At 42.7% G+C, this 27,874-nt stretch overlaps 1 protein-coding gene across 6 annotated transcripts in view; it reads left to right on the plus strand.

Annotated features, from left to right (window-relative positions):
- Positions 1-1,959: 1,959 nt before the first annotated feature.
- Positions 1,960-27,874, plus strand: part of ttbk1a (tau tubulin kinase 1a) — a 47,487-nt gene continuing 21,572 nt past the window's right edge. For 2 of the 6 annotated variants that reach the window (XM_056408615.1, XM_056408617.1), the window contains exons 1-9: positions 1,960-2,481; positions 4,925-5,005; positions 9,474-9,632; positions 10,487-10,634; positions 11,101-11,174; positions 11,381-11,524; positions 21,732-21,836; positions 26,212-26,277; positions 26,426-26,518. In XM_056408615.1, coding sequence (XP_056264590.1) covers positions 5,003-5,005; positions 9,474-9,632; positions 10,487-10,634; positions 11,101-11,174; positions 11,381-11,524; positions 21,732-21,836; positions 26,212-26,277; positions 26,426-26,518 — 792 coding nt within the window. In that variant the 5' untranslated portion in view covers positions 1,960-2,481; positions 4,925-5,002. Of the gene's footprint in view, positions 2,482-4,924; positions 5,006-9,473; positions 9,633-10,486; positions 10,635-11,100; positions 11,175-11,380; positions 11,525-21,731; positions 21,837-23,364; positions 24,787-26,211; positions 26,278-26,425; positions 26,519-27,874 lie in introns of those variants that run through there. The other 4 variants (XM_056408618.1, XM_056408616.1, XM_056408619.1 and 1 more) reach the window with 4 other exon arrangements.

A 27,874-nucleotide genomic window follows, 5' to 3' on the forward strand; every position in this document is an offset into this window, starting at 1 on the left:
AAAAAATAAACGAGGTAAAGTTTGTTTACAGTTATGTTTTGAAATATCGTGAAATAAAAATAAACATCCACCAAAATAAAAGTAACAATATAAAAGGGAAAGTTATTTAGTCGAAGTATAGATCTTATATAAATAGACACTTAATTCAAGATTCAAGATTCAAGATTCAAGATGTTTTATTTTTCACATACACACACAGGGTGTGCAGTGAAATGAAAGTGGCAATGCTCAGCAGGAATGTGCAAGGGCAACAAGTACACACTATTTACAAAAAAAACAACACAATTTTTACAGTAAGTGTGTGTGTGTGTGTGTGTGTGTGTGTGTGTGCCTGTGGGGGGTTGGGTGTGTTGTGGGGGGGGGGGAGGTCGAGGCGAGTTCACAATCCTGATGGCCTGAGGAAAGAAACTCAGTCTCTCTGTTCTTGCAGCGTGACTACGGGAGCGCCCCTGCTGGACCGCAGCTGAAACAGTCTGTTGTTGGTGGTGAGGATCCTTCATGATCCTGCCGGCTCTGGTTCTGCACCTCCTGGTGTACAAGTCCTGCAGGTGGGGGAGTGTTTCCAATAGTGCAGCCGAACGCACTACTCTCTGCAGAGCCTTCTCCTCCTGTGAGCGAGGCAGTACAAACCAGGCTGTGATGCTTCCTGTCAGGACGCTCTCTACAGCTCCAGAGTAGAAGGACTGAAGGATCCTCTGGGAAACTTTAAATTTCCTCAGCTGCCTATGCTCTACTTCACTAACAGTTATAATACCAGAGTGGTGTTAAAATACTCCCAAAAAAAGTCCTGCATTCAAAGTTTTACTCAAGGAAAAGTAAACTTTTGTGGAAAATCCTAAAACACAATTAGAATACAGAAGAAAAAAATACGGTAATATACTAAGAAATGATTGGTCTACTCCTGAGGCGAGGACCATCAATCAATCAAATACATCTTTATATATATGAAGTATAAATACATAAATAAAATGTAAAAAAATAAAACTGTCATGGTGAAATATAAAAAATTAGAGCAAAATTAAAAAAGAACTTGAATATTTATAAATACAGCATAAAAAGACGTGAGACGATGTATAAAATCAGACGTAATAATAAGCGTGAGCCGGTCCTCGTGGTCACAGGTCGGATCTCTGGTCTATTTTTTGAGTTTTCTTTAGAAGTTTTGATTTCTTGCAAAAGGCACTTTTGTTCCTCTTGGTTTTGAGTTGGTGTTCAGAATCTTTCTCTGATTCTTGCTCAATAATGCCGGAAGTTGCGCGACATCCACAAGTTGATGTGATCAATATGGAGCTGATGTCATCGACTTTTGAGGAGAACCGGACCAACAAAATGTTCTTCAAGTCTGAAAAGTAAAAGCTCATTTTGCTAAATGGCCTTTCAGAGTATTTTGATACGTTACAAATGATTAGATTCTATTGATTGATCTATTTAAGATGAAATAGACAAGTACCTTGAAAATAGTACTTAAGTAAAGTTGCCTTATAATCCTATTTTCGACATTTGAAGATTTCAATTTTAAATTCTATGAAACAGAAAAGACATTTTTCACTATTTTATTTATTTTATAAACAAAACAACAAATTTATTAAAAAACATTATTGGTAGATTAACTGATATGTTGCAACCCTGAAATTAATTAAATCATATTCACTAAAAACAACGCATTAAATCTTCTTCTTTTGACTCCGATGTCCTTAAAAGATAAAGAAAAGGGTTTCATATTAAAAATAGCATACGGTAAACATATACCTGTAAATGACACTATACATGTGGATATAAAGTAAATATATAATTAATGATACTATGAACTCATAGCTAGATTGCCCAATAAATTGATCAAATAAACAAAGTAAAAGGAACACAACTCTCACTTTGTGGGCGTGAATCACAGGGCGTTTTATTTTGAAAGCCGTGACCGGATGTTGTGATGGCGCAGGCTGACGCGCTTTGACGCGGGTGGATGCGGCGCTGCAGTGCGGACAAACAGGCTGGAGTCTGAGAACCTGCGGACAGACAGCCGGTCCCGGGTCAGCCTCACGCGGGGTTCTGCTGCTGGTTTTTGTCCCGGACTTGAGTCCCAGATCTGGTCCTGGTCCTGGTCCTGGTCCTGCTGCAGGGAGGACCAGTCCGCATCCTCCTCCTCCTCCTCCTTATCTGCAGCGACGGCAGGAGTACCGGAGGAGGACCCGGAACCGGACCGATTTTAATGAGCGCTCCCGGGGACATCCCATCTGGTCTTGTGTCTTCCCGGACTCGGCGCGTCCCGGTCCCGGTCCCGTTAGACACCGGGAGGGAGGGAGGGAGAGAGGACTGTTAGAGGAGAAATAAATGGTGGTTTAGTCCCGCGGGAGACTGAGGCCCAGACCCCGGCGGCCCGCCTCCAGAGGAACGGTGGGTTTTCTGGACCAGGACGTTTTGTGCCGGAATAAAATCCCAGATGAAGATTCCCAAAAGGCGGAAAAGGAGCGGACGTCGCGCCAGGTAGGCCTGACTAAGGTCTAACCCGGGCCACAGAGATCAGTGTGTGTGTGTGTGTGTGTGTGTGTGTGTGTGTATGGTGCGTTAACGGAAGTGAATGCGTAAACGTGGCCTGATGATAATGCTCGGACCAGGACTGATCCGGGTTGTGTCCCTGTGCCGGTCTCTCTTAATTCATAACTCGGGTTAGTCCGGGCCAGATTTATTGATCCGGCAGGATGTGATGGCGCGCATGCGCACATAGCACCCATGACTGTGCACTGCAGAGGAAGGATGCAATATGGGTGATGCAGAGAGGGAGAGAGAGAGAGAGGGAGGGAGGGGAGTAAACCAAACCTGGACCAGAGTCTGTGAAACATTAAGATTATTATTATATGAGTAAATACACGTTTGTTGCCAGTGATGTGACACATTTATACATATTTCAATTTGATATATGGAATAACTTTTAAGTTTAGTGACAGATAATGTCAGCAAAAAGTCAAATGGACAGAAATAAATTAAACAATTTAACTTTAGTATTTATTTTCTGACATAAATGTTGATATTGGTGATCTGAGATTTCATAACTTTTTGTTAATATTGGCTACTTTTAATTCAAAAGTTATGTGTTAAAAATAAAATATGTTTGCCGAAGCAGAGAAATAATAATATGATGCAATGAAAGTTAAATATGACATTTTTGTTTCGAAATCCAATTTTAATAGATTTTGATCTAATGGCAAATACATTTCTACACATGGCGACCGCAAATAACACATACATATTTACAAACAAAACTATGTAAACAATAAAAGAACAAATACAAATTCAGGAAATTTGGAGGTTAATTTAAATCCAATTTTATATCTTAAGTTGTTCTTTGCACAAGTGTTTTTTATTTGTTCTAAATAGTTGTTAATTTTACGATTTATATTTTTTATTATCAAATAATTAACATTTTATTGGATAATTTAAAACATTCTTTTTTTGGGGGCATCGTGGCACAAACAGTTTATCACTAATACCTCAAATAATAAAAATAAATAAAAATAATTTTGAATAAACTATTTGAAGAAAAGCAGTAGAATTACAATGTTTTCTTTTTTAAATCTTCTTACTAATATGATAGCGGAGTTTGACATATTTAGCTGTGTGATTGGTGAATATTCAACTGTTGTGTGTTTATTATTCTCTCTATTGTTCCATCTGATGTCAGATTCACCAAAACACCTTCAGCATGAACTGGTGTGCACAAAGTTAGCCGAGCAGATGACATCATACCTTATGACATCATACCTGTCTTCTCTTCATTGGATGAAATGATGTGAGAGTCTGATAAGAAGCTCAGAGAGATATTTTTAGCGTGTTAGCCGTTAGCTCTCCAGCTGCAGTTCATCATGCAGCCACAAGGCGGACCGCTGAGGCGGATGCTGTATAGAAGAAGACTTGAAACTAGAAACTGAGACATAAACTCATGTTTACAATGTTTACTGAGGGAATACATCAAGAGAAGTAGAGTCACTATATAGACTTCTATACAACCAGAGGAGCCCCCTGGTGGTCAGGAGAGAGAATGTAGCTTTAACACATGATGCGTAGACTTCTATACAGCCAGATGAGTCACCCCCTGGTGGTCAGGAGAGAGAATGCAGCTTTAACACATGAAGCATAGACTTCTATACAACCAGAGGAGTCGCCCCCTGGTGGTCAGGAGAGAGAATGCACGTTTCCAGACACTTTCACATTGGCTTCATGAACTGGAAACACCCTTAAAGGGTTTTACATTTGTAAAATAAAAACATGGCCAACTCCATGACCGTGGTAACGACCGGTCAATCACAAGGTCAATCACAAGGTCAATCACAAGGTCAATCACAAGGTGGCCACGCCCTAAAACATTCCCATCGTCTACACGTCATCAATTGAAGAAAACTTGAAACTAGCGTTTAACCAGACTTATTTTTTTCAACCAGAGGAGTCGCCCCCTGCTGGCTGTCAGTAAACAATGTAAGACCCGGAAGGGGGCGTGGCCTATGGCTGATTGGCGCTTGATGACTGTGTGTTGTGGCTGGATGGAGCAAAACGTTTTATATATATACACAATGTATTTGACGAAGATTAGCAAGAGAAGAAAACATCGTTTGTGGTTCTGTATTCATTTTCTTCTCTATCTTAAAATATTTGACACGGCGAACCACAAATGTGGCTCAAAGGTCAAAGGTCACCGGAACCTCCAGTTGCATGTGAGCTGCCGGTGTTTTGGTGAATGTGGCTTCATGGGGTCAAAGGTCAATGAAAACCGCCGAGGTCTCGGCGCTGTTGTTCTTTAACCTGCGTGTCTGAAGGCCTGTCCCTACATGCTCCGCCCCCCCAGGTCGCGACGGCTGCAGAGGTCAGCCGTGCCCTTCCTCCTCTTCTCCTCTTCTTTCCCTGGTTTAACTGTGCCCTCTGTTTTGGCTTGTAGGCTAACACAGGAGCAGGAAGGGTTTTGTCCCGCTCAGGATTTGTTGTAAGCCGTCGGGTTTTCTGGGAGCTCAGAACTATGGTGAGCGTCGACTGACTTCCATCAGCTCAAAAACTGGAATGATGCAAAAAAAAAAAAAAAACGGCTTCTGGCAGAGCACCCCCCCCCCTCCTCACGCCCCCCTCCCCACCCGCCAGTAACCGACAAGTAGATTTGTAAGTGAAGAAGAGACGGCGACGGTGGTGACGATGATGATGATGACGACGAGGAAGAAGAAGAAGAAGAAGAGCAAACTGAGGTTTGAAGGTGGAGAATGTGTCAGGATGCTTCCCTCTGATCGGCTGCTGAGACGCCGCCGGGCCTCAGAGCTTCTCTCTGGTTTCACCCTCCGGTGTCCGGCATCAACCCGCTATAACAATATATACTTTATACTCTACGGTAATATATACTTCACTGGATGTTAATATACAGCATCAAGAAATAGGAGATGGTACAAAAGAGTCAGATACAACCCACTGCTCAACAATATGATACTATACGCTCTAATATCATACGATATTACAATATTAAACTATAGTGAGTATTATAGTATGTTTATATAATATACTGTATAGGATTTACAATATATTACGATGTTTTGATAATAATAATATTCAAATATACCTCCAGTATATTGCTATAATGCAATAATATATATATATATATTACAATGTACAAATATAATACTTTATAATGTGACATAACTAACCTGATAACAATATAATAACTTTACTATAACACAATTTCAAAATATGATAAATACAATATTATACATGCTATTTTTCAACTCTAGTGTACAACTCTACTGCACTATATTGTCAGATATGATGTAATAATATACAAAGCTGTAATACAGCATACTTTGTATTTTTTGAATAACTTTTATTATTTGTGTTTTGTGTATTTTATTTGATTCAGTCAATCAAATCAATACAATATTATTCTATATAATATACAAAAGACAAAAGGTATAGGTAGAAGCAAAAAATGCTTATTTCCTATCCTAAATTAAAATCAAATAAATCATAATTTATATAAAATAAAGAAAAAAAAAAAAAAAAAATAGAAAACAATATATATTTAAATATATATATGCTTTACTCCTATGTTACTATACGACTACCATATAACATCCCACCATACTGCTCATCATAGCTATATTATACACGCTAACCTTTGCCGTACAATACACTAAACTAATTCTATGTTAAGTGGACACTACCGTTCAAAAGTTTGGGATCACCCAGACAATTTCGTGTCTTCCATGAAAAATCACACTTTTATTTATCAAATGAATATAAAATATAGTCAAGACATTGACAAGGTTAGAAATAATGATTAATATTTGAAATATTAATTTTGTTCTACAAACTTCAAGCTCAAAGGAAGGCCAGTTGTATAGCTTATATCACCAGCATAACTGTTTTCAGCTGTGCTAACATAATTGCACGGGTTTTCTAATCAGACATTAGTCTTCTAAGGCGATTAGCAAACACAATGTACCATTAGAACACTGGAGTATAGTTGATGGAAATGGGCCTCTATACACCTCTGGAGATATTTCATTAGAAACCAGACGTTTCCACCTAGAATAGTCATTTACCACATTAACAATGTATAGAGGGTATTTATGATTAATGTTATCTTTATTGAAAAAACAGTGTTTTTCTTTGAAAAATAAAGACATTTCTAAGTGATCCCAAACTTTTGAACGGTAGTGTACATACATGAAACGACCGCATCTCTTTATTCTGTGAGTGCTGATTGGCCGGTTGTTGGACTTCCAGTTGCTGTGAATTCAGAGAAGCTCTGAGGCCCCGCCCCTCTGCAGTGATTGGCGGCTCAGCAGTGCGTTGAGGCCTGCAGCAGGTTTCACGACAGCTCCAGTGTGACTCCCAGCTGCTGGTCGCTGGTCAGCTGGTGGTGATGGTGATGATGATGATGATGGTTATGATGATGCTGCTGCTGCTACCGCTGCTCCTGCTGCTGTGTAACACAGCTGCATCACTGCAGGTGCAGAGAAGCCTCCTTCCCAGTCCGCCCAGTCCTGCTGTCGGAGCTGGTCCCACTGGAAACACGGCGGACTCGCCCTCCATTGGTTCTGCAGTCCGCCTGAGCTCTGCATGCACCGATGGAGGCATTTCTTTTTTTTTGCATGCGAGAATAGCATGGGGGGGGGGGGGACTGACATGCCATGTTCCCCGCCGACGACCAATCACGGCGGACGGTGTTGCGTCAGAGCGGCGGCGGCGGCGTTGGCGGCGTTAGCGGCGTGGGCGTTAGTTGCGTTGGCATTAGCGGCGTTAGAGACGTTGGCGGCGTTGGCGTTAGTTGCGTTGGCATTAGCGGCATTAGAGACGTTGGCGGCGTTGGCGTTAGTTGCGTTGGCATTAGCGGCGTTAGAGACGTTGGCGTTAGCGGTGTTAGAGACGTTGGCGGCGTTGGCGTTAGTTGCGTTGGCATTAGCGGCGTTAGCGGCGTTGGCGACGTTGGCGTTAGCGGCATTGGCGTTAGTTGCGTTGGCATTAGCGGCATTAGAGACGTTGGCGGCGTTGGCGTTAGTTGCGTTGGCATTAGCGGCATTAGAGACGTTGGCGGCGTTGGCGTTAGTTGCGTTGGCATTAGCGGCGTTAGAGACGTTGGCGGCGTTGGCGTTAGTTGCGTTGGCATTAGCGGCGTTAGAGACGTTGGTGACATTAGCGTTAGCGGCATTGGCGTTAGTTGCGTTGGCATTAGCGGCGTTAGAGACGTTGTTGGCGTTAGTTGCGTTGGCATTAGCGGCGTTAGAGACGTTGGTGACATTAGCGTTAGCGGCATTGGCGTTAGTTGCGTTGGCATTAGCGGCGTTAGAGACGTTAGCGGCGTTAGAGACGTTGGCGGCGTTAGAGACATTAGCGGCGTTAGCGGCGTTGGCGCCGTAGCGGCTTGTCTCGGGTTGCGGGGCGATGCAGTTTCAGCCGGCGGCTGCGAGAGGAGCAGGATCCCCTCGTTCTTCTTCAGACTCGTCAGCTGTTCAATAATCATAATCTCTATGTTATAATAATGCGAAAACAATAATTGTTAAAACCTTCCGTCCAATATTCCAGGTTTACATCTCTCAGCGCTGCCGACATTAAACCGTGACCCACATTCCGTAAAGACCGGTGGGTTTTTCTATCCCCAGCAGTCGTCTGCCGAGGCCAAGCGCTCCTCCCAGGCCGTTTGATCTTTCTAACCTTCGACCCAAACTCATCCGGCTCGCCGAGTCTCACCGTTTCGCCTCGGGGGCGTTCGCTTCCTGCCAAGTTTAACACCGATTCTTAGCGTCTTAAGACAAAACATAAACCCCGATACCCGTACGACTAAACAACCCGAATCGAGAAGAAGGCGACGCAACGCGGCAGTACTTTTTATTTGATGGGCGTCTTTAAAAAAAACGTTCTGTTTTCTCTTTGAATATTCCTCTCTTCCCGTTTTGAGGAAATGACTCAGTCAACAAATCAATCAAAGCGTTCAGTATTCTCAAGTTTTCCCTCTGAATCGTATTTCGAAAGTAATATTTCCACGTTTAGTGAAATCTTTTCTTTCCTCTCCGAGAGTTAGATTCTCAGATCGATGCTCTCGTGTGTGTACGCTAAATATGAAGCTACAGCTAGCAGCTGGTTAGCTTAGCATAAAGAACAGAAACGGGGGCTGAGGGGGAGGGGACATTTAGCCTGGTGCGATCCAGAATGTACAAAATCCATCCAGACCAGCGTCTCCAAAGCGCCACGATGAACCGGTTTTATCTTGTTGTGGCTTTTGTTTCTGGGACCGGTGACTTCCTGGAGTCTTAAGCTGGCTGAATGCTGGTCACAGCCAATAACTAGTGCCGCTCACCCCCCGTGAACCCCAGTAAAAGCTATTTTAATACCAGGCAGGTGGATTTAGTTACCCGACAGAGCCAGGCTAGCTGTTTCCCCTCGTTTCCAGTCTTTATGCTAAGCTACGCTAACTGGCGGCCGAGAGCGGTTTGAGCATCTGACTCTCAGAGGAAAGACGGGAGTCAAACTTTAGAATGAGACAAAGTAAGAATAACAGGTGGTCAACCACAGTCTGTGATGAGCACCTGTATTTCTCGCGGCGCCTCGTCGTTCAGGTGGATCGTGTTCGGGCCGTTGGTCCAGAAGGTCGATGACCCTCCGGCCCGGTGTGGGCGGAGTCCACGGCGCAGAGTGTCCGGCTGCTTCCTCTGCTCTCATGATATTTGCTCCAGTTACTGCAAATACCATCACATCCCCCTCACCCCCCCCCCCCCTCACCCTCCACCGGCCTGTCGCCTGATCCAGCTGAAGAATGGCTTCTAATGGCAGCCACCACTAATGCCTGTTGTCATACTGGACTGCTGTGCCCATCCCGGCCACAGGGGGCGCTGTGGTTACGCTGGGAGCCTCCCAGTACCGAGACGACGATGTGTTTTCATTTACTGACTCTTCTGCCTTTCTCCCCCCCATCCTCCCCCCCATGTCCCCCATCCCCCCCCTTCTCACAGATAAATGGCTCTTTTAAGCTGGGAGCTGCTCGTGTTCTGTCTGGCTGGCAGATGCAGTGCCTAGTCCCCGGCCTCCAGGACAACGCCAACATGAACGGGACGTCCGAGCAGGCCGACATCCTGCCGCCGAACTGCATGGTCAAAGACCGATGGAAAGTGGTGAGTCAGGAACGCCCCCACCCCCCCACCCTCCAGCTCACTGCTCAGATTCAGCTGTACAAGCCTTTGATTTTATTATTTTTTCTATATATATATTTATATGTAAAAACAAAAATCTATATACATATTGTTTTCTTTTTCTTCATTATTATTATTATTATTATTATTATTATTATTATAGTTTAAAATCAAACAAATGACGGAAATGCTTATTCTTCACCTAAAATATAATACAATACCATATTTATAATGTTATAGATAGTTATACAATTTTTAAAAATATATATTTTTTAAAGAATCTCTACATACTGTTTTAGTTTTCTTCATTTCTATTATGTAATGCGGTTCCTGCCTCGGCCAATCAGATCGCAGCGCGGAGCCCGCAGGCTGTTTGCACTTCAATTGACTGGGAAACCCACTGAACCGACTAGTAGAACGCGCATATTTATATATATATATATATATATATGTATGACTGTAATGAAAAAAAAGAACAAAAAAGAATGGAAGAAGGGGCAAATTTGGGATAAATGGAAGTGAAAAGGGGATGAGGTGTTATGGGGTGAATCAAGGAAGAGAAGAAGGAAAGATTGAAATACAGGAAGAAGGGAGGAAGAAGATGGAAAGGAATGAAAGAGGGGAATTAAAAGAATAAGGGCTAAAAGATTTGAGAAAGAAGACTTGAATCCTTTAATTTGTCTTTAAATGGTCAGATTTTATTTTATTTTGTATGAATTAATGCGTTTGAAAAGAAGACAATGGGATGAAATTGGAAAAATGGTAAGAAGAGAGATTGAGGAAAACAAGGAGATCAAATAAAGAAGGGATGACAACCCTCCGTCCTCCGTCCCCAGCTGAAGAAGATCGGCGGAGGCGGGTTTGGGGAGATCTACGAGGCCTTGGACCTGCTGACGCGGGAGAACGTGGCGCTGAAGGTGGAGTCGGCCCAGCAGCCCAAACAGGTGCTGAAGATGGAGGTGGCGGTGCTGAAGAAGCTGCAGGGTGAGACCTCGACGACCTTTGAACCCGGTTCAACGTTTACGTCTGAAATACTGCAGAGTGGAAATAAAGCCCCGCCTTTCTTCAACACCATGCACATATAAACATAAAGTAAGACGTACAAGTGAGACATTTGAAGTGAGCTAAATTAATGTCATTATTATATTTGCTATAAAGGAGAAAAAGAAAAAAGGAAAGTTTTTTACTGGTTAATTCTTAGCATTTACAATTTTTTTTTTTTTTTAAAGATACAGCTTTATATATATTTAAATATATATATTTATATATATATAAATATATATAAAGCTATATCATCTCCGTAGAAAACAATTGTTTTCTTACACTCAAACAATGACTACACAAATTTTATCGTCAGGTGTTGTGTTACATTATATTATTTTACATTCCTTCAGGTGTTGATTTGTAATATTTTGCAGTTTGATTTACTCCCTTTTCTTTTTCCCTCCAGGTAAAAACCACGTCTGTAAGTTCATTGGCTGCGGAAGAAACGACAAATTCAACTACGTGGTCATGCAGCTTCAGGTAAGCGTAAGAGCGGGTCCGGCAGGCTTTTATTGTGAAGGACATAAATACAGAGTTCAGCTCCGATCGTCATAGTGACCTTATGACGTCGCCTCGTGAGAATTGTAGTTGTTGAGGTTCACTGAGATGATCGTTGGCAGATTGTTTACTTCCACGGTAGTTTCTTTCAACGTTGTTGCTCAGCAACCGTCTCCACCGTGTGGCAGCAGGGCCGTAACCTGGCCGACCTGAGGAGGAGTCAGCCCAGAGGCACCTTCACCATGAGCACCACGCTGCGGCTCGGGAAGCAGATCCTGGAGTCCATCGAAGCCATCCACTCGGTGGGCTTCCTGCACCGGGACATCAAACCGGTACGCTGGAAACCACTTCTCTTCCTCTTCCCCCTCTTCTTCCTCTTCCCCCACTTCTCTTCCTCTTTCCCCTCTTCTTCCTCTTCCCCCACTTCTCTTCCTCTTCCCTCTCTTCTCCCTCTTCCCCCACTTCTCCATCTTCCCCCACTTCTCCCACTTCTCCATCTTCTCCCACTTCTCTTCCTCTTGCCCCACTTCTCCCATTTCTCCATCTTCTACCTCTTCCCCCACTTCTCTTCCTCTTCTCCCACTTCTCTTCCTCTTCCCCCACTTCTCCATCTTCTCCCACTTCTCTTCCTCTTCTCCCACTTCTCTTCCTCTTCCCCCACTTCTCCATCTTCTCCCACTTCTCTTCCTCTTCCCCACTTCTCTTCCTCTTCCCCCACTTCTCCATCTTCTTCCTCTTCCCCCACTTCTCTTCCTCTTCTCCCACTTCTCCCATTTCTCCATCTTCTACCTCTTCCCCCACTTCTCCATCTTCTCCCACTTCTCTTCCTCTTCTCCCACTTCTCTTCCTCTTCCCCCACTTCTCCATCTTCCCCCACTTCTCCATCTTCTCCCACTTCTCTTCCTCTTCTCCCACTTCTCCATCTTCTCCCACTTCTCTTCCTCTTCTCCCACTTCTCCATCTTCTCCCACTTTTCTCCCTCTTCCCCCACTTCTCTTCATCTTCTCCCACTTCTCTTCCTCTTCTCCCACTTCTCTTCCTCTTCTCCCACTTCTCTTCCTCTTCCCCCTCTTCCCCCACTTCTCCATCCTCTTCCTCTTCTCCCACTTCTCCATCTTCCCCCACTTCTCCATCTTCTCCCTCTTCTCCCACTTCTCTTGTCCTCAGAGGTTTCTTTACAGAAGGACGTTGTGGTTTTCTTCTGTGGTTTCACATTCGATTCGAAGCTTATGATTTATATTTTGATCTGAGAAAACAGATTTCTTGCTATTTAAATGCATGAAAATGCATTTTTTAATTGTTGTCATTCATTTGTAAATGATAGAAACAACAAAGAACACTTTTAATGTTGTGGAACAAGAAGAAAACACTCAAAATAAAAATTATAATCACACAATTCCTCAGACAAGGAGGAGCTGCATGTATGTTATTAAAGTCCTGATAGATTAGTTAATTGGTGATGATTAATAATCATCTGAAACATGAATATTAGAAGAAGAAGAAAAAAACACACAAAATGTATTAATTTAAAAAAAACAAGACAAAAGTTCAAAATATCATGATTTAAAATAAATAAATAGAGAAAGCAGGTAATTAATTTAATGAAGAGTGTTAAATTCGTAGTAAGAAAATAATATTGTCTTTAATAGACAGGAAAATGTTAACCCTGAGATTTTTTTTGTGTTATGCACTCACATAAATTACAACTATTACTCCAGATAATAATGTCATATATTGAAATATAAAAATACAGTTTTACTAATCACTTCATCAAACAAGATTGACTTGCTTTACAAGATAAAATGTGAACGTTGACAGCCGTGAAGTTCAGTCGTAGACCGGGGAAAAAATCCATTTACACATTTTTATATTAACAAGCAGAGCTGGAACAAAAGCTGGAGGACAAATGATGACGAGGGCGCAGGAGGAAGGTCGCGGCGCCGGCTCGTTAATGCAATGCAGCTCCGATCGGGTCGACTCCAAATCAAATTATGTACGCAGAAGCGTCAAGAAGGAGAAGCTTTTTATACTTTCAATTCTCCTCGGTTTATTCTCACCGTTTCTCATCCGACCTTCAAGCCATTTAACTTCATTAAATGTGAAGGAGTTAACGGGGAAATGGACTAAAACAGGAAGAGAAAAGAATAAAGCAGAGGAACTCCCAGTAACATCTGGCTCTGGTCCTCAGAGAGGTCACACAGCGTAAGAGCTGAAGAGCCATGCAAATAAAAACAGGCATCTGAAGGTGTGAAGAGCCGGAGGGGTCCTCGGGGCACGCGACCCAAAAGGTTCTGTTCCGTCAGCTGCAGCGGAACGTCAGGCGAGATAATAATGAGATAGAAATAAAGAAACAGAAAGTATATTCATTCGTCTACTGAGCAGAGAAAAGGAGTGTCGTTTAAAAAATATGTATAGGAAATATATATAAAGAATATATATCAACTAGTTCCTCCGGAATGTGGACATTAAGCCGACATCCTGGTGTCAAAAAGAGGTTTTTTACTATCTGTAAAGAAATCACACAAATATGTGTGAAAATAATCCTTATGCAGATGATACAGCTTTATATATATATATATACATATACATATATATGTATAAAGCTGTATCATCTGCATAAATATATATATGCAGATGATACAGATTTATATATATAGATATATATTTATTTATATACATATGTATAAAGCTGTACTATCTGCATATATACAGTATATATATGTATATATAAAGCTGTATCTGCATATATATATATATAGCTATATCATCTGTGTATATATGTATTTATATTTAAATACTATATTTTATATTTATTTATTTATATATACAGGACTGTCTCAGAAAATTAGAATATTGTGATGAAGTTCTTTATTTTCTGCAATGCAATTAAAAAAACAAAAATGTCAGGCATTCTGGATTCATTACAAATCAACTGAAATATTGCAAGCCTTTTATTCTTTTAATATTGCTGATTATGGCTTACAGCTTAAGAAAACTCAAATATCCTATCTCTAAATATTAGAATATCATGAAAAAGTATACTAGTAGGGTATTAAACAAATCACTTGAATTGTCTAATGAACTCGAAACACCTGCAAGGGTTTCCTGAGCCTTGACAAACACTCAGCTGTTATAAATCTTTTTTTTACTTGGTCTGAGGAAATATTAAAATTTTATGAGATAGGATTTTAGAGTTTTCTTAAGCTGTAAGCCATAATCAGCAATATTAAAAGAATAAAAGGCTTGCAATATTTCAGTTGATTTGTAATGAATCCAGAATGCATGACATTTTTGTTTTTTTAATTGCATTACAGAAAATAAAGAACTTCATCACAATATTCTAATTTTCTGAGACAGTCCTGTATATATAAATAAAGCTTTATCATCTGCATATATATAAATATATATATATATTTATTTATTTATATATATAAAGCTGTATCATCTGCATATATATATATTAGGGCTGTCAGCGTTAACGCGTTAATCTATGCGATTAATTTGGCCGCGTTAACGCACTAAAATATTTTAACGCAATTAACGCAAGTTTTTTTTTTTTTTTTTTAAACCGCGGCAGTACGGTTTGACACTGTTTCCGTTTTTAAAACAATCATTTCTCCGCGAAAATAAGGAGCATAAATGAGTTTAACTCGTGGATGAATCAGTCGGGTTTCCTCCTGCTCCTCCTTCCTCCCGTCTCCCCCTCTGATACACAGAGGAACGGAGGGGACGTGTCGGGTGACGCGGCGCGGAAAGAACGCGACACACGAAACCTTCAACGTGATTGGTCAATCCGTTTGTCTGTCAACATTTTGGGGGGAAAAAAACCAATGAACACTCAGTAAATCACAAAGGACCTCCCACCTCACAGGTTAGGCTCATTTAGCAGCCTGTCAGTCAGAGAACCAGAGGACACGGCGCGAGGACAATGTGCCTCAATATATAGAGCTGAGATTGTTCTGGAATGTTTGATGTATAACACGTGGGGGTGTGTCACATGCAAAAGACTTTAAACGGTGAATTTAATTTATTTTGTAAAATGTATAAAATGCCCCCAGCCTCCAGAGGGTTAACGTGACATATTTGAATGTCAGTCAGTTACCAAGGCCACTGGTTCTGCTGCTGTTCAATGTTAAAGATGACAGGACCAATGGGGTCTCAATATACTTCTTTTTTACTAATCTGTTTCACTGAAGAAACAATTTATCATCCACGATATTAAATACCTCGCTGGCACTTTATATGTAGGAGCCTCTTTGAAAACACAGCTCTGTGAAGTTTTGTCTTTAAAAAGAAGGGAAACACTTTTAACCCTTGTGTTGCCTTCGGGTCATTTTGACCCGATTAAATATTACACCCTCCCCCCGCCTTTGTGTCATTTTGACCCGATTCAATGTTTCACCCTCCTGTTACCTTTATATTTACTAACATATTTTACCCTTTGGGTTCAATTTGACGCCAGCAATTAAAACCTCCAGAAAATTATTAGAATTAATATTGTTTTCCAAGTTTAAGTGTGAGGCACTTTATGTTTGTTTGTTGACTACCGAAAGAACACCGACATTAAACATTGAATGGGGTCAAATTAACCCGAAGGCGGCAGGAGGATGTAATATTGATTCGGGTCAAAATGACCCGAAGGCAACACAAGGGTTAAACGGTGAATTTAATTTTTTTTGTAAAATGTGTTACGGCCTAGAGATACTGGACCCCAAAGCAAAAGACTTAGAGAGATGATCACAAGCAAAAAGTTTATTCTTAGATAAGCAGAGGCAAAGAAAAAAGGCAGTGGAGGCAGGAAGCTGGCTGGCATGGAGACGTCAGAGACAGGAGGCAAAAACCCAGGATAGCAGCGAGACACACCGTAGGGTCGAACACAAGGAATTATCTGGCAGGGAAGTGGCAAGAGGACTAGGCCTTTATACACAGGTGATTAGGTGAGTGGAAACAGGTGTGCCTCGCTTGCTGCTGGGAGGAGCCAGCCAACTCCCTGTCACACACCAGGCCTGCAGAGGAAAACAGAGAAGGGAGGAGGAGACAGAAGAAAACACAAAAAGGCACACAACAAAACCATAACTAAACTGAATCATCACAGTACCCCCCCCTCAACGGACGCCTCCTGGCGTCCTACCAGGCTTGTCCGGGTACCTAATATAAAAGTCCCTAAGGAGATCAGGGTCCAAAATAAGGGAGCGGGAGATCCACTTAACGCTCCTCTAGCCCGTATCCTCCCAATCCACCAAGTACTGGAACCCCCGGCCTCGCCTACGCACATCCAACAACCGCTGGACGGTGAAAGCAGGGTGATTGTCAATAATCCGGGGGGGAGGAGGGGGCTCGGCCGGAGGACTCAGAGGACTGGAGGAAACTGGTTTGAGCAGTGAAACATGGAATGATGGTGGACCTTCAAGCCAGCAGGCAGCTTGAGCCTAACCACAGCGGGATTAATAATCCGTTCAATCACAAACGCCCAATGTACTTGGGTGCCAGTTTGCGGGACTCAGTCTGGAGTGGAAGATCACGGGAGGACAACCAGACCTTCTGGCCGGGCTGGTAGTCCGGGGCTGGAGTGCGATGGCGGTCTGCAAGTCTTTGGTTGCGAGCAGCAGTGCGAGTGAGAGCTGCCCGGGCTTCCTGCCAGACTCTGCGGGCACGCCGAAGATGCCCTGCACTGAGGGAACTGCCACATCCCTCTCCTGGGTGGGGAAGAGAGGGGTTGGAACCCAACAGAAGCCATGAATGGAGACATACCTGTGGCGGAGCAAACCAGGGAGTTGTGGGCATATTCAACCCAAGGCAGGTGGGAGGCCCAGGAGACTGGATGGCGAGAAGAGACACAGCGAAGGGCTGCCTCCAGGTCCTGATTAGCACGCTCAGTCTGGCCATTGGTCTGCGGGTGGTAACCTGATGACAGACTGGCCGACGCCCCAACGCCTGGCAAAAGCCTTCCAAACTCGAGAGGCAAATTGCGGACCCCTGTCTGAAACAATGTCCTGAGGAATGCCATGCAATCTAAAACATGCTGGGTGACTAGTGTAGCAGTCTCCAGAGCAGAAGGTAATTTAGGCAGGGAATGAAATGTGCGGCCTTGGAAAAGCGGTCAACAATAGTCAGGATAACTGTATTACCCTCCGATGGGTGAAGACCCGTCACGAAGTCCATGGCGATGTGAGACCAAGGCCGATGAGGAATGGGAAGAGGCGGAGAAGGCCAGCAGGGGCGCGGTGGGATGCCTTACTGCGGGCGCAGACGGAGCAGGCGGCGACATACTCCTTGGTGTCAGAGGACATGGAGGGCCACCAGAAGCGTTGCTGGAGGAGGCCTAGAGTCCGAAGTGCTCCTGGATGGCAAGCTATCTTAGCATCATGTCCCCACTGGAGCACTGAAGATCTGGCGTGCGGTGGAACGAACATCCGACCCGGTGGACAATCCTCAGGAGCTGGATGGTCCTCTTGTGCCTCCTGGACCACCCTCTCAACTTCCCACCTGGCTGCTCCCACCACACAGGAGGATGGCAGAATGGTCCCCACGGAGGACTCCTCAACCGGAGGAGCGAACTGACGTGACAGGGCATCCGCCTTGACGTTCCGTGAGCCTGGCCGATAGGTGAGGGTGAAGCTGAACCGGCCCAGAAAAAGCGCCCACCGAGCCTGGCGAGAGTTGAGCCTACGAGCAGAACGGAGATACGATAAGTTTCTGTGGTCAGTCCATACCACAAACGGGTGAGTCGTGCCCTCCAGCCAGTGCCTCCATTCCTGTAGGGCTAAGACTACTGCCAGCAGCTCCCGGTTGCCCACATCATAGTTCCTTTCTGCCGGGGAGAGCCGGCCGGGAAAAGAAGGCGCAGGGATGCAACTTCTGGTCGGAGGCTGAGCGCTGGGAGAGGACTGCCCCGACACCAGTGTCGGAGGCATCCACTTCGACTACGAAAGGAGCTGAAGAATCAGGATGAGACAACACAGGAGCAGAGGAAAACAAACACTTCAACCTAGCAAAAGCAGCCTCAGCTGCAGATGACCACACAAAGGGAACTTTAACTGAGGTGAGCTTGGTGAGTGGGGCGGCTGCTCGACTATAGTCACGAATAAACCTGCGGTAAAAATTGGCAAAACCAAGGAACCTTTGGAGTTGCTTTCTCGTTGTAGGAGTGGGCCATTCGGCCACTGCCATGACTTTGGCAGGGTCGGCTCTGACCTGCCCCTTCTCGACCACAAAACCCAGGAATGAAACAGAGGAAACATGAAATGCACACTTCTCAGCCTTCACATAAAGTCTGTTTTCTAGCAGTCTCTGCAGCACCAACCTTGTGTGTTGGACATGTTCTTGGGGGTCACGAGAGAAAATGAGGATATCATCAAGATAAACAAAGACAAATCTGTTAAGCATATCACGAAGGACATCATTAATGAGTGCCTGAAACACAGCAGGGGCGTTAGTTAACCCAAAAGGCATAACAAGATACTCAAAATGTCCCAGGGAGTCTTAAATGCAGTCTTCCACTCGTCTCCTCCCTTATCCTTACTAGGTGGTAGGCATTTCGGAGGTCCAACTTTGAGAAGATGGTGGCTTGATGGAAGCAACCAAAAGCTGAATCTATGAGCGGAGAGGATATTTATTCTTCACTGTGATGTCATTCAAGCCCTGAAATCAATACAGGGCGTGAGTCTTATCCTTCTTGGCAACAAAAAAAAACCCTGCCCCCAATGGAGAGCGAGAAGGGCGAATGAGACCAGTAGCAACAGAGTCAGTGATATAAGTCTCCATGGCTTCCCTTTCAGGCCTGGAGATATTATATAGTCTGCTCGAAGGCAAGGGAGCACCGGGGAGCAAGTCAATGCCACAGTCATAAGGTCGGTGAGGTGGTAGAGACAGGGCACGATCCTTGCTGAAAACCTCCTGGAGGTCATGATACTCCGAGGGAACTGACGTGAGGTCAACAGGCTTAGGGGGAACAGGTTTGGAAGTAACAGTGGTGGGTATGGCAGAGTGCAAACAGTGAGAGTGGCAGAACAAACTCCAATTGATGATGGATAAGGTGGTCCAGTCTATGTGTGGGTTGTGGAGTTTAAGCCAGGGGAGACCTAACACAAGCGGAGCAAGGGGTGAGGGAATGAGATAAAGGGAAATGGTCTCATGATGATTACCTGAGAGTAACAGTGACACTGGGGCAGTACGGTGAGTTACACGGGCTAGAAGTCTACCATCAAGAGAAAAAATGTCCTTGGGCTCGGGAAGGGGTTCTGAGGGAAGATTTGACTGGAAAACAACATCAGAGTCAATAAAGTTCTCGTCAGCCCCTGAATCTACTAAGACTTGGAGGGGAAGGGAAACTTGTGCACAGGAAACAGTACCCTTTAACTGGAGGCGATTAACGAGGGCAGGGGAGACGGATGTATGGCTCACCAGCGCCCCTCCCCTGGCTGATGAGCCTGCTCTTTTGGCAGGACGGAACAGTTGGCTCGAATGTGGCCAGCCTGGCCACAGTATATGCAGAGCTTCTGGAGGAAGCGGCGTTCACGTTCGGCAGGTGAGAGCCTCATTCTCCCAAGCTGCATAGGCTCCTCTGGGCTTAGAGATGAGGAGGCTGATGGAAGTGGGTCCCGGTAGGGAAAAGGTTCCAGGCGTGGGTTAGGAGGTGCAGACTGTCCAGCCGGACGTGGTGACTTGGGTTGGGAAAAGGGGAGGGAATCTCTGCTTGCCTGTTCTCTCCCTACGCCTCTCACGAAGGCGATTATCTAAGCGAATGGCTAAAGAGATTAATTCCTCAAGGGACGAGGTCTCATCTCGAGCAGCTAGCTCGTCCTTTAACTCCTCGTTTAATCCACGGGAAAAAACTGTCTGTAGAGCCGCCTCACCCCACCCGCTCTCTGCTGCAAGAATGCGGAAATCAATGGAGTATGTAGAGACTGACTCTGAACCCTGATGTAAAGAAAGGAGTCGATTACCGGCCTCCTTACCCTGAAGCGGGTGGTCAAAAACGTTAAGCATCTCGGTCTCAAACACAGGAAAGGAGTTATAGATAGCTGGATTACCCTTGGCTATGACCACCGCCCATGCAGACGCTTTACCCGATAACAAACTCATAACGAAAGCTATCCTAGTTCTGTCAGAGGAGTAAGTTAAAGGCTGCTGATCAAAGACTAGGGAGCACTGGTGAAGAAACTGACTGCATGTCCCTGAATCACCTGAATACCTCACAGGGGTGGGATGAATGGTTCACGGGGTTGGCCGGGATGAATGACTTGAATATCTGGAGCTGGAGGCGGTGAAGCAGGAGCTGGAGCCGTCAGAACGTTGAGCTGGGTGGAAAACTGGGTCAGGCGGCTGCTGAGCTGAGTTACACCGGCATCAAGGTTCTGGAGGATTCCATGATTCCTTGCAGAGCTCGTTCGTGCTGCCCCACACGAGCTCCTTGTGAGGAAAGAGCCTGCTTAATTCTCTCAGTCTCTGGGGTCCATACTTTGGCCAGATAATTCTGTTACGGCCTAGAGATACTGGACCCCAAAGCAAAGACTTAGAGAGATGATCACAAGCAAAAGTTTATTCTTAGATAAGCAGAGGCAAAGAAAAAAGGCAGTGGAGGCAGGAAGCTGGCTGGCATGGAGACGTCAGAGACAGGAGGCAAAAACCCAGGATAGCAGCGAGACACACCGTAGGGTCGAACACAAGGAATTATCTGGCAGGGAAGTGGCAAGAGGACTGGGCCTTTATACACAGGTGATTAGGTGAGTGGAAACAGGTGTGCCTCGCTTGCTGCTGGGAGGAGCCAGCCAACTCCCTGTCACACACCAGGCCTGCAGAGGAAAACAGAGAAGGGAGGAGGAGACAGAAGAAAAACACAACTAAACTGAATCATCACAAAATGTATAAAATGAGCCCAGCCTCCAGAGGTTTAACGTGACATATTTGAATGTCAGTCAGTTACCAAGGCCACTGGTTCTGCTGTGTTCAATGTTAAAGATGACAGGACCAATGGGGTCTCAATATACTTCTTTTTTTTTTACTAATCTGATGTTTCACTGAAGAAACAATTTATCATCCACGATATTAAATACCTCGCTGCACTTTATAGGTAGGAGCCTCTTTGAAAACACAGCTCTGTGTGAAGTTTGGTCTTTAAAAAGAATGAACTTTTAACTTTTAATTGCGATTAATCGCAATTAATCGCGATTAATCGCGATTAATTAATCGCAATTTCAAAATGTGCGATTAATTAGTTAATTATTTTTAATCGATTGACAGCCCTAATATATATATAGCTATATCATCTGTGTATATATGTATATATTTATATTTAAATACTATATTTTATATTTATTTATATATATAAATAAAGCTTTATCATCTGCATATATATAAATATTTATTTATTTATATATATATATATAAAGCTGTATCATCTGCATAAGGATTATTTTCATACACTCGTACAATGAAGACACCCATTGTATCGTGTATTTACAGTGTGTCAGGAGGGTTGTGTTACATTATTAACCCCCCCCCCCTCTCTCACTTCTCTCTCTGGTTCTGTTCCCGCAGTCCAACTTTGCGATGGGCCGGCTCCCCTCCACCTACAGGAAGTGCTACATGCTGGACTTCGGTCTGGCGCGGCAGTACACCAACACCACCGGAGAGGTCCGGCCGGTAAGAACCCGTATCCACGGCGACGGAGGCTCTTCTATTAACTCGTTTCATCACGTAGTTACGAACGATTCTGCAGCGGAGGAAGTTTACACAGACGTTAAATTGTGATTTACGGGGTTTACGTTTCAGATTTGGGCAAAACGATGAGCTGCGGGCGTCAAAATGATGTGTTTGAGACACGTGGTATTTTTGGGCTTCCGCTCACAACGGTTATGAACTAGAATCACGGCGTGTGCTCTGGCGTAACAGGACGAACACAAAATCAGATAAATGTTAGAAACAAAAATAATTGAAAATATGAGAAATTAAATGATGATTAGTCATACTCAGAACTTATTAGATTAGTGAATTTCTGTAATTTATTTGTATTTGTTTGTTTTAGGACTGCTCCCCCTGAACACAAACTGCTCCGGAGTGCTTCATGGGTCATTTTCCTTTTTAAATGTTTAATAAACTGAATTATGAAAAGCTTTAAAAAACAAACAGCAGCCGGCCGACAGGGTGTGTTTGCTGCATTGCAGCACATTAGTTCAATAGATCGCTGGAGACCGGCTGTCTGTTAGGTGCGTGTGCGTGTGTGCGTGTGCGTGTGCGTGTGTGCGTGTGCGTGTGTGTGTGTGTGAGATACACAGTGATCAATACGGCCTGATTAGAGATTATTAATCAAGATGATATATGAACAGCAGTTGTCTGAGGGGAGAGGGGAGAGCGGGGGGCTTGAATGGAAAAGGCTTTTATTGTGAAAAGTTTCTGTAGTTTCACTGTTAGCTTCGTCTTCATCATCTTCTTCTTCTTCTCTGATTCCTTCATGACATGCATCAGAACTCTGAGATATTTTTAGATCAGCGGCTACGTGAGCCGGTTACCGTCAACTTCCTCTTCTATCCTCCTCTTCCTCTTCTATCCTCCTCTTCCTCGTTCCGTTCATTCTCTCCTCTTTCGTTTCCATCTCAACTCTTCTCTCCTTCTCCTCCTTTTCCTTGTCTCATTCCTCCTCCTCCTCCTCCTCCTCCTCCTCCTCCTCCTCGTCTTCCTGCGGTGTCGTGTTGCTTCTGTTGCAGCAGTGAGATGAATATTTGATGCTCCTGCGTGCGTCAGTGGGCGAGCGACCTCAGACACCCTCTCTCTCTCTCTCTCTCTCTCTCTGGCTGAGTCAGCTTCTGTCCACTGATCTGAGAGGATTGTCTCTCCCCCTCGTCTCTATTTCTCTCTTTCTACCCTTCCCCCACTTTTCATCCTGCTGCCTCTCCTCTTCCTCTTCATCTATTTCATCCCTCCTTCATCTTTCAGCAGTACTCTCTCTCTCTCTCTCTCTCTCACTCTCTCTCTCTGGAGTATCAACAGCAGTCACAGTATCCGGAGTATCAGAAGTAAAATTGCAGCTGCAGTCGCGCTTATTACCTTCGCATTGAAAATGCGGAAGGTAATGTTTTGATCGCTGTGTATTTATTTATTTATTTATTTGTATGCGTGTTATTCGCATAACAAAAAAAATTTTAACCGAATCGCATGACATTTGGTGGGATGATTGGTTATTATCCGGGGACCATTTGATTAGATTTTGGGATCAATTGGGTCAAAGGTCAAAGTCAAGGTCATGGAAAGGCCAACATCTTCTTTTTACCATAGCACGGTCAATTTATATCCAATTGGCATGAAACTAATGCCAACATGTTCATAATTCAATGCCCAATCTTGTGATATGCGAAGGTATGCGCTCTACCGAGTGCCCGTTCTAGTTTTAAATGTTCCCGTATTCATTTACATCTCATGTTCGGACTGAAGCCAACAAACAAACAAACACACACACAAACAATGAGTCCATCTCTGGTCGTCTGACTTCCTGTCTGTGGCTCTCCGCCCTGAGAGCATGAAGTAACCATGTGTCTGGAGGTGATGGAGCTGCAGAGGCGGAGCAGCTTCCTCGTCTGTCCTGGTGGACAGAGAGACGGGTCGACGTCTCCGTGGAGACGGAGGAGAGGAAACGTCCTTTAAGCACAAAGAAACACCACAAACACGTATCATCCTTTGGAGGATATTTAGTATTTTAGTATTTTATTTTGGTGACCTTCTCCTTCACTTCACTCCAGCTGTCCCTTAGTGGAGAGAATGCAACTAAACGTTCATTTATCTCTTCCTAAAACAAGCAAAAAATAATATTTAACCGGGCACAAAAACAAGAGAAAGAAATCTGAACATTCATTAAAGTTTAAAAAATTTAACACGTTTCAGTTTAGTTTTTTTTCTTCTCATATTTGACAAACTAATAGTCTGAACTCTGAGATTAAAGTCCCACGTTTCTTTACTCTATCTAAAATATTATTTTACTTCAAAGAACCTCACCCTCTCTGAGAATAATTGTATTATTACGAATTGATATATTGATCTCCTGTTTCCTCTCCTCTGTGACAGTTTCCTTTGAGCTCATTCGTCTCCTCGTCTCCTCTAGATGAAGTTTCAGATTTAGATAACTCAGAAGATGAATTTGGAGTTCTGAGTTTAAAGTCTAAATTCATAGTTTTCTCTCCGTGCCGTTGTTTTATACGTTCATCGGCCTCTTTTTCACAAAACTCTTAAAAATATTTCACTCTAAAACTCAGAACGTTTCTCTCTTTCAGAAGAACGGTTATTGATTTAATCTCATACATGTTATATAATGAAGTGTTACATTTAAAAAAGAAAAACAAAATACATATATATCAGTACAAGTGTTAGAATGTTCTTGTGTGATTTCATGAAAAACCTTTTACTTTGACATCAGATGTTCAGTTTGTATTGATTTCAATCATCACTTTATTTGTTATCAATGATTTATGTTCTCCGTGTGTTTTGCCTTCATCTTGTTGTGCTTCAGTGTTGTTTTTTGTTTTTCTTACAGTTTCCTTTGGACTTATGATTTTGACGTGCATGCCTCCCCGTTTCTCCATCATCTCCATGGTTACCCAGGGATGTGAGTGGTTTCTATAGCAACGGAGGAGTCACAACCGACGTCACCGGCCCGAAGGCCCAAAGAAAATTACCGGAACGCGAAAACCATAAAAGAAACCATTCGTCACCGTCGGAGATGAAACGCTGCTAATAATAGACGCACACCGGTGTGCCAGGATAACTTTAACCACCAACTATAAATATATATATATATATATATATATATATACCAACTGACAAAGGAGTTTGTGCACTGCAGAAGGAAAAGGATAATAATAACAATAATAATAATTGATAATAATAAAAATTGATAATAATAATAATGGTAATAATGATAATAATAATAATAATACAGCTGTGTGAGGATTAAAGACTAAATGCTCCGACGTGAAGTTAGACCCCAAAACTTAATTTTTTTAAAGCATAGTTTTTGAAGAATTGTCAGCCGTGATGATGAGGATAATATCAATAACAGAATCTATATGTATAAATAGTCATAATCATCATATAACGGGCTGAACTTTGCCTTGAATGCAGTTGAGCCTCCAGAACATTAAGTAAATAAAGTAAATAAAGATTCCCTGTAGCGTTGTTGACCTGCAGTGTCATACTCCACTGACCAACAGGGGGCAGCAACGCACCAATAAAGAGAGAGAAGAAGAAGAAGAAGAAGAAGATCGAGCTCAATAATTTTTTTTCAAAAATCATCAATTCAACATGTTTGTTAGACGTCAAAAATAAGCGCCATGATTTCAGTGAGAAACACTGACTGTAAACAAAACTTGTTGTTTGTTTACAAAACAACAACAACCCTCTCCCCGCCCCCCCCCTCACAGGGCGAGTGAACCAATACAGTAAATCCATGTATCCACTCTGGAGTCGTGACGCGTCTCCCAGTCGTCGTGGGAACCTGAGCATGTCGCCACGTCCTGCTCGCCACACGATAATATCACCATGGAAACGTCCCGATGGAGCCCCTCCCCCACCTCCCCTCCCGTTTCCTGAAGGTTATACGTAGCTGCAGCGTGACCTTCTGCTTTTTTTTTTTGCGTTTAGGTTTAATTCACTTATATAGTGAATATATATATATATATATATATTTAATATAAGTGATAATTATTCCTTTTGTTTGCTTCTCGTGATCACAGAATAAATATATGACGGATATTAACTGACTTATCTTACCGCTGACACCGGGAACTTTAAATTATCTTTAAATAAATATGATTTATAGATCAATAAATGTAATGCCGTAAACGAGGTGAACGGCTCTCGCTCGTCCGATGTCTGGGAAAGAGGTAAATTAGACCAAAGCTTTCCATATTATTATTTCTCATGGTGTTTTTATGTGTTGCAGCGGCAGAACGTGACGTTTAGAGACATAAGACTCAGTTCTGCCGGTCGCCATGGAGACCGTTGACTAACTTTTCTCTCGTCTCGTGCTCAGCCGAGGACGGTGGCGGGGTTCAGAGGGACGGTCCGCTACGCTTCGGTCAACGCTCACAAGAACAAGGTGGGTGCGACTCTGCTGAGATAATAAATACAATATAAATATGATAATATAAGCCGTCCAACATTTATATATTGCAGTAATTAATTAAATATACCGGATGAAGCAACTAACATGGTCGACGGCGCCCTGACGATGCGTGTTTCTGCAGGAAATGGGTCGCCATGACGACCTGTGGTCACTGTTTTACATGCTGGTGGAGTTCGCCGTTGGACAGTTGCCATGGCGAAAGATCAAAGATAAGGTCAGACTCGTTTCCCATTTTTAATAACGCCACACACATACACAGTTTCATTTTTAAGGCGGCTGGTGGGTTCAGTGTGATGGTTGAGAACGAGTTTTAATAAAACTGCGTCATGAGATGATCATTCACACATGTTTAGATCATAATTTGTTGCCTCATGGAAGTAAAAAAACTAATAATTAATTTCATCAACAATCTTAAACCGGTTAAAGAGGATTTTAAGAGGTAAAAATGTTAAATTAAATTTTAAATATTATATATAGATATACATGCAGAGAGAGATAAACAGGTGGGAAAAGGATGAATAATTGTATATTTTATATCATATTTTACATGATATATATGTATGTAAAAATAAAAAATACAAGAAGGAGCGTATTTTAAAAATATAGGTTTAAAATAAGACACAGATATATAGATATATATATATATATACAAAGTACATGTATATATATATATACACATGTGTATATATACATGTATATATGTATATTTATACGTGGATATATACATGTACTTTATATATGTATATACATATACAGGACTGTCTCAGAAAATTAGAATATTGTGATAAAGTTCTTTATTTTCTGTAATGCAATTAAAAAAACAAAAATGTCATGCATTCTGGATTCATTACAAATCAACTGAAATATTGCAAGCCTTTTATTCTTTTAATATTGCTGATTATGGCTTACAGCTTAAGAAAACTCTAAAATCCTATCTCATAAAATTTTAATATTTCCTCAGACCAAGTAAAAAAAAAGATTTATAACAGCTGAGTGTTTGTCAAGGCTCAGGAAACCCTTGCAGGTGTTTCGAGTTAATTAGACAATTCAAGTGATTTGTTTAATACCCTACTAGTATACTTTTTCATGATATTCTAATATTTAGAGATAGGATATTTGAGTTTTCTTAAGCTGTAAGCCATAATCAGCAATAAATCAGAATAAAAGGCTTGCAATATTTCAGTTGATTTGTAATGAATCCAGAATGCATGACATTTTTGTTTTTTTAATTGCGTTACAGAAAATAAAGAACTTCATCACAATATTCTAATTTTCTGAGACAGTCCTGTATATATATATTTGTGTGTACAGATTGTAAAGCCCTCGAGGCAAATTTGTGATATTAGGCTATATAAAAGAAACTGAATTATAAATACATACATACACAGAGATATAAACAGGTGAAGTTCATAAAATATATAACCCCTACAATCGGTAACAAAGTTAGCTGGATTGTTATTTGGGTTTTGCTGATTTTTTTATATTCAAAACTCATAATCCAGAACTTTACGTGAGTCTTCGTGAATTCTCTGCGGCTGAAAGTGATATTTTATTCTTCTCGTCCTCCTCC

The sequence above is a fragment of the Pseudoliparis swirei genome, chromosome 24, assembly GCF_029220125.1.
Source record: "Pseudoliparis swirei isolate HS2019 ecotype Mariana Trench chromosome 24, NWPU_hadal_v1, whole genome shotgun sequence".
Classification (NCBI taxonomy): domain Eukaryota; kingdom Metazoa; phylum Chordata; class Actinopteri; order Perciformes; family Liparidae; genus Pseudoliparis; species Pseudoliparis swirei.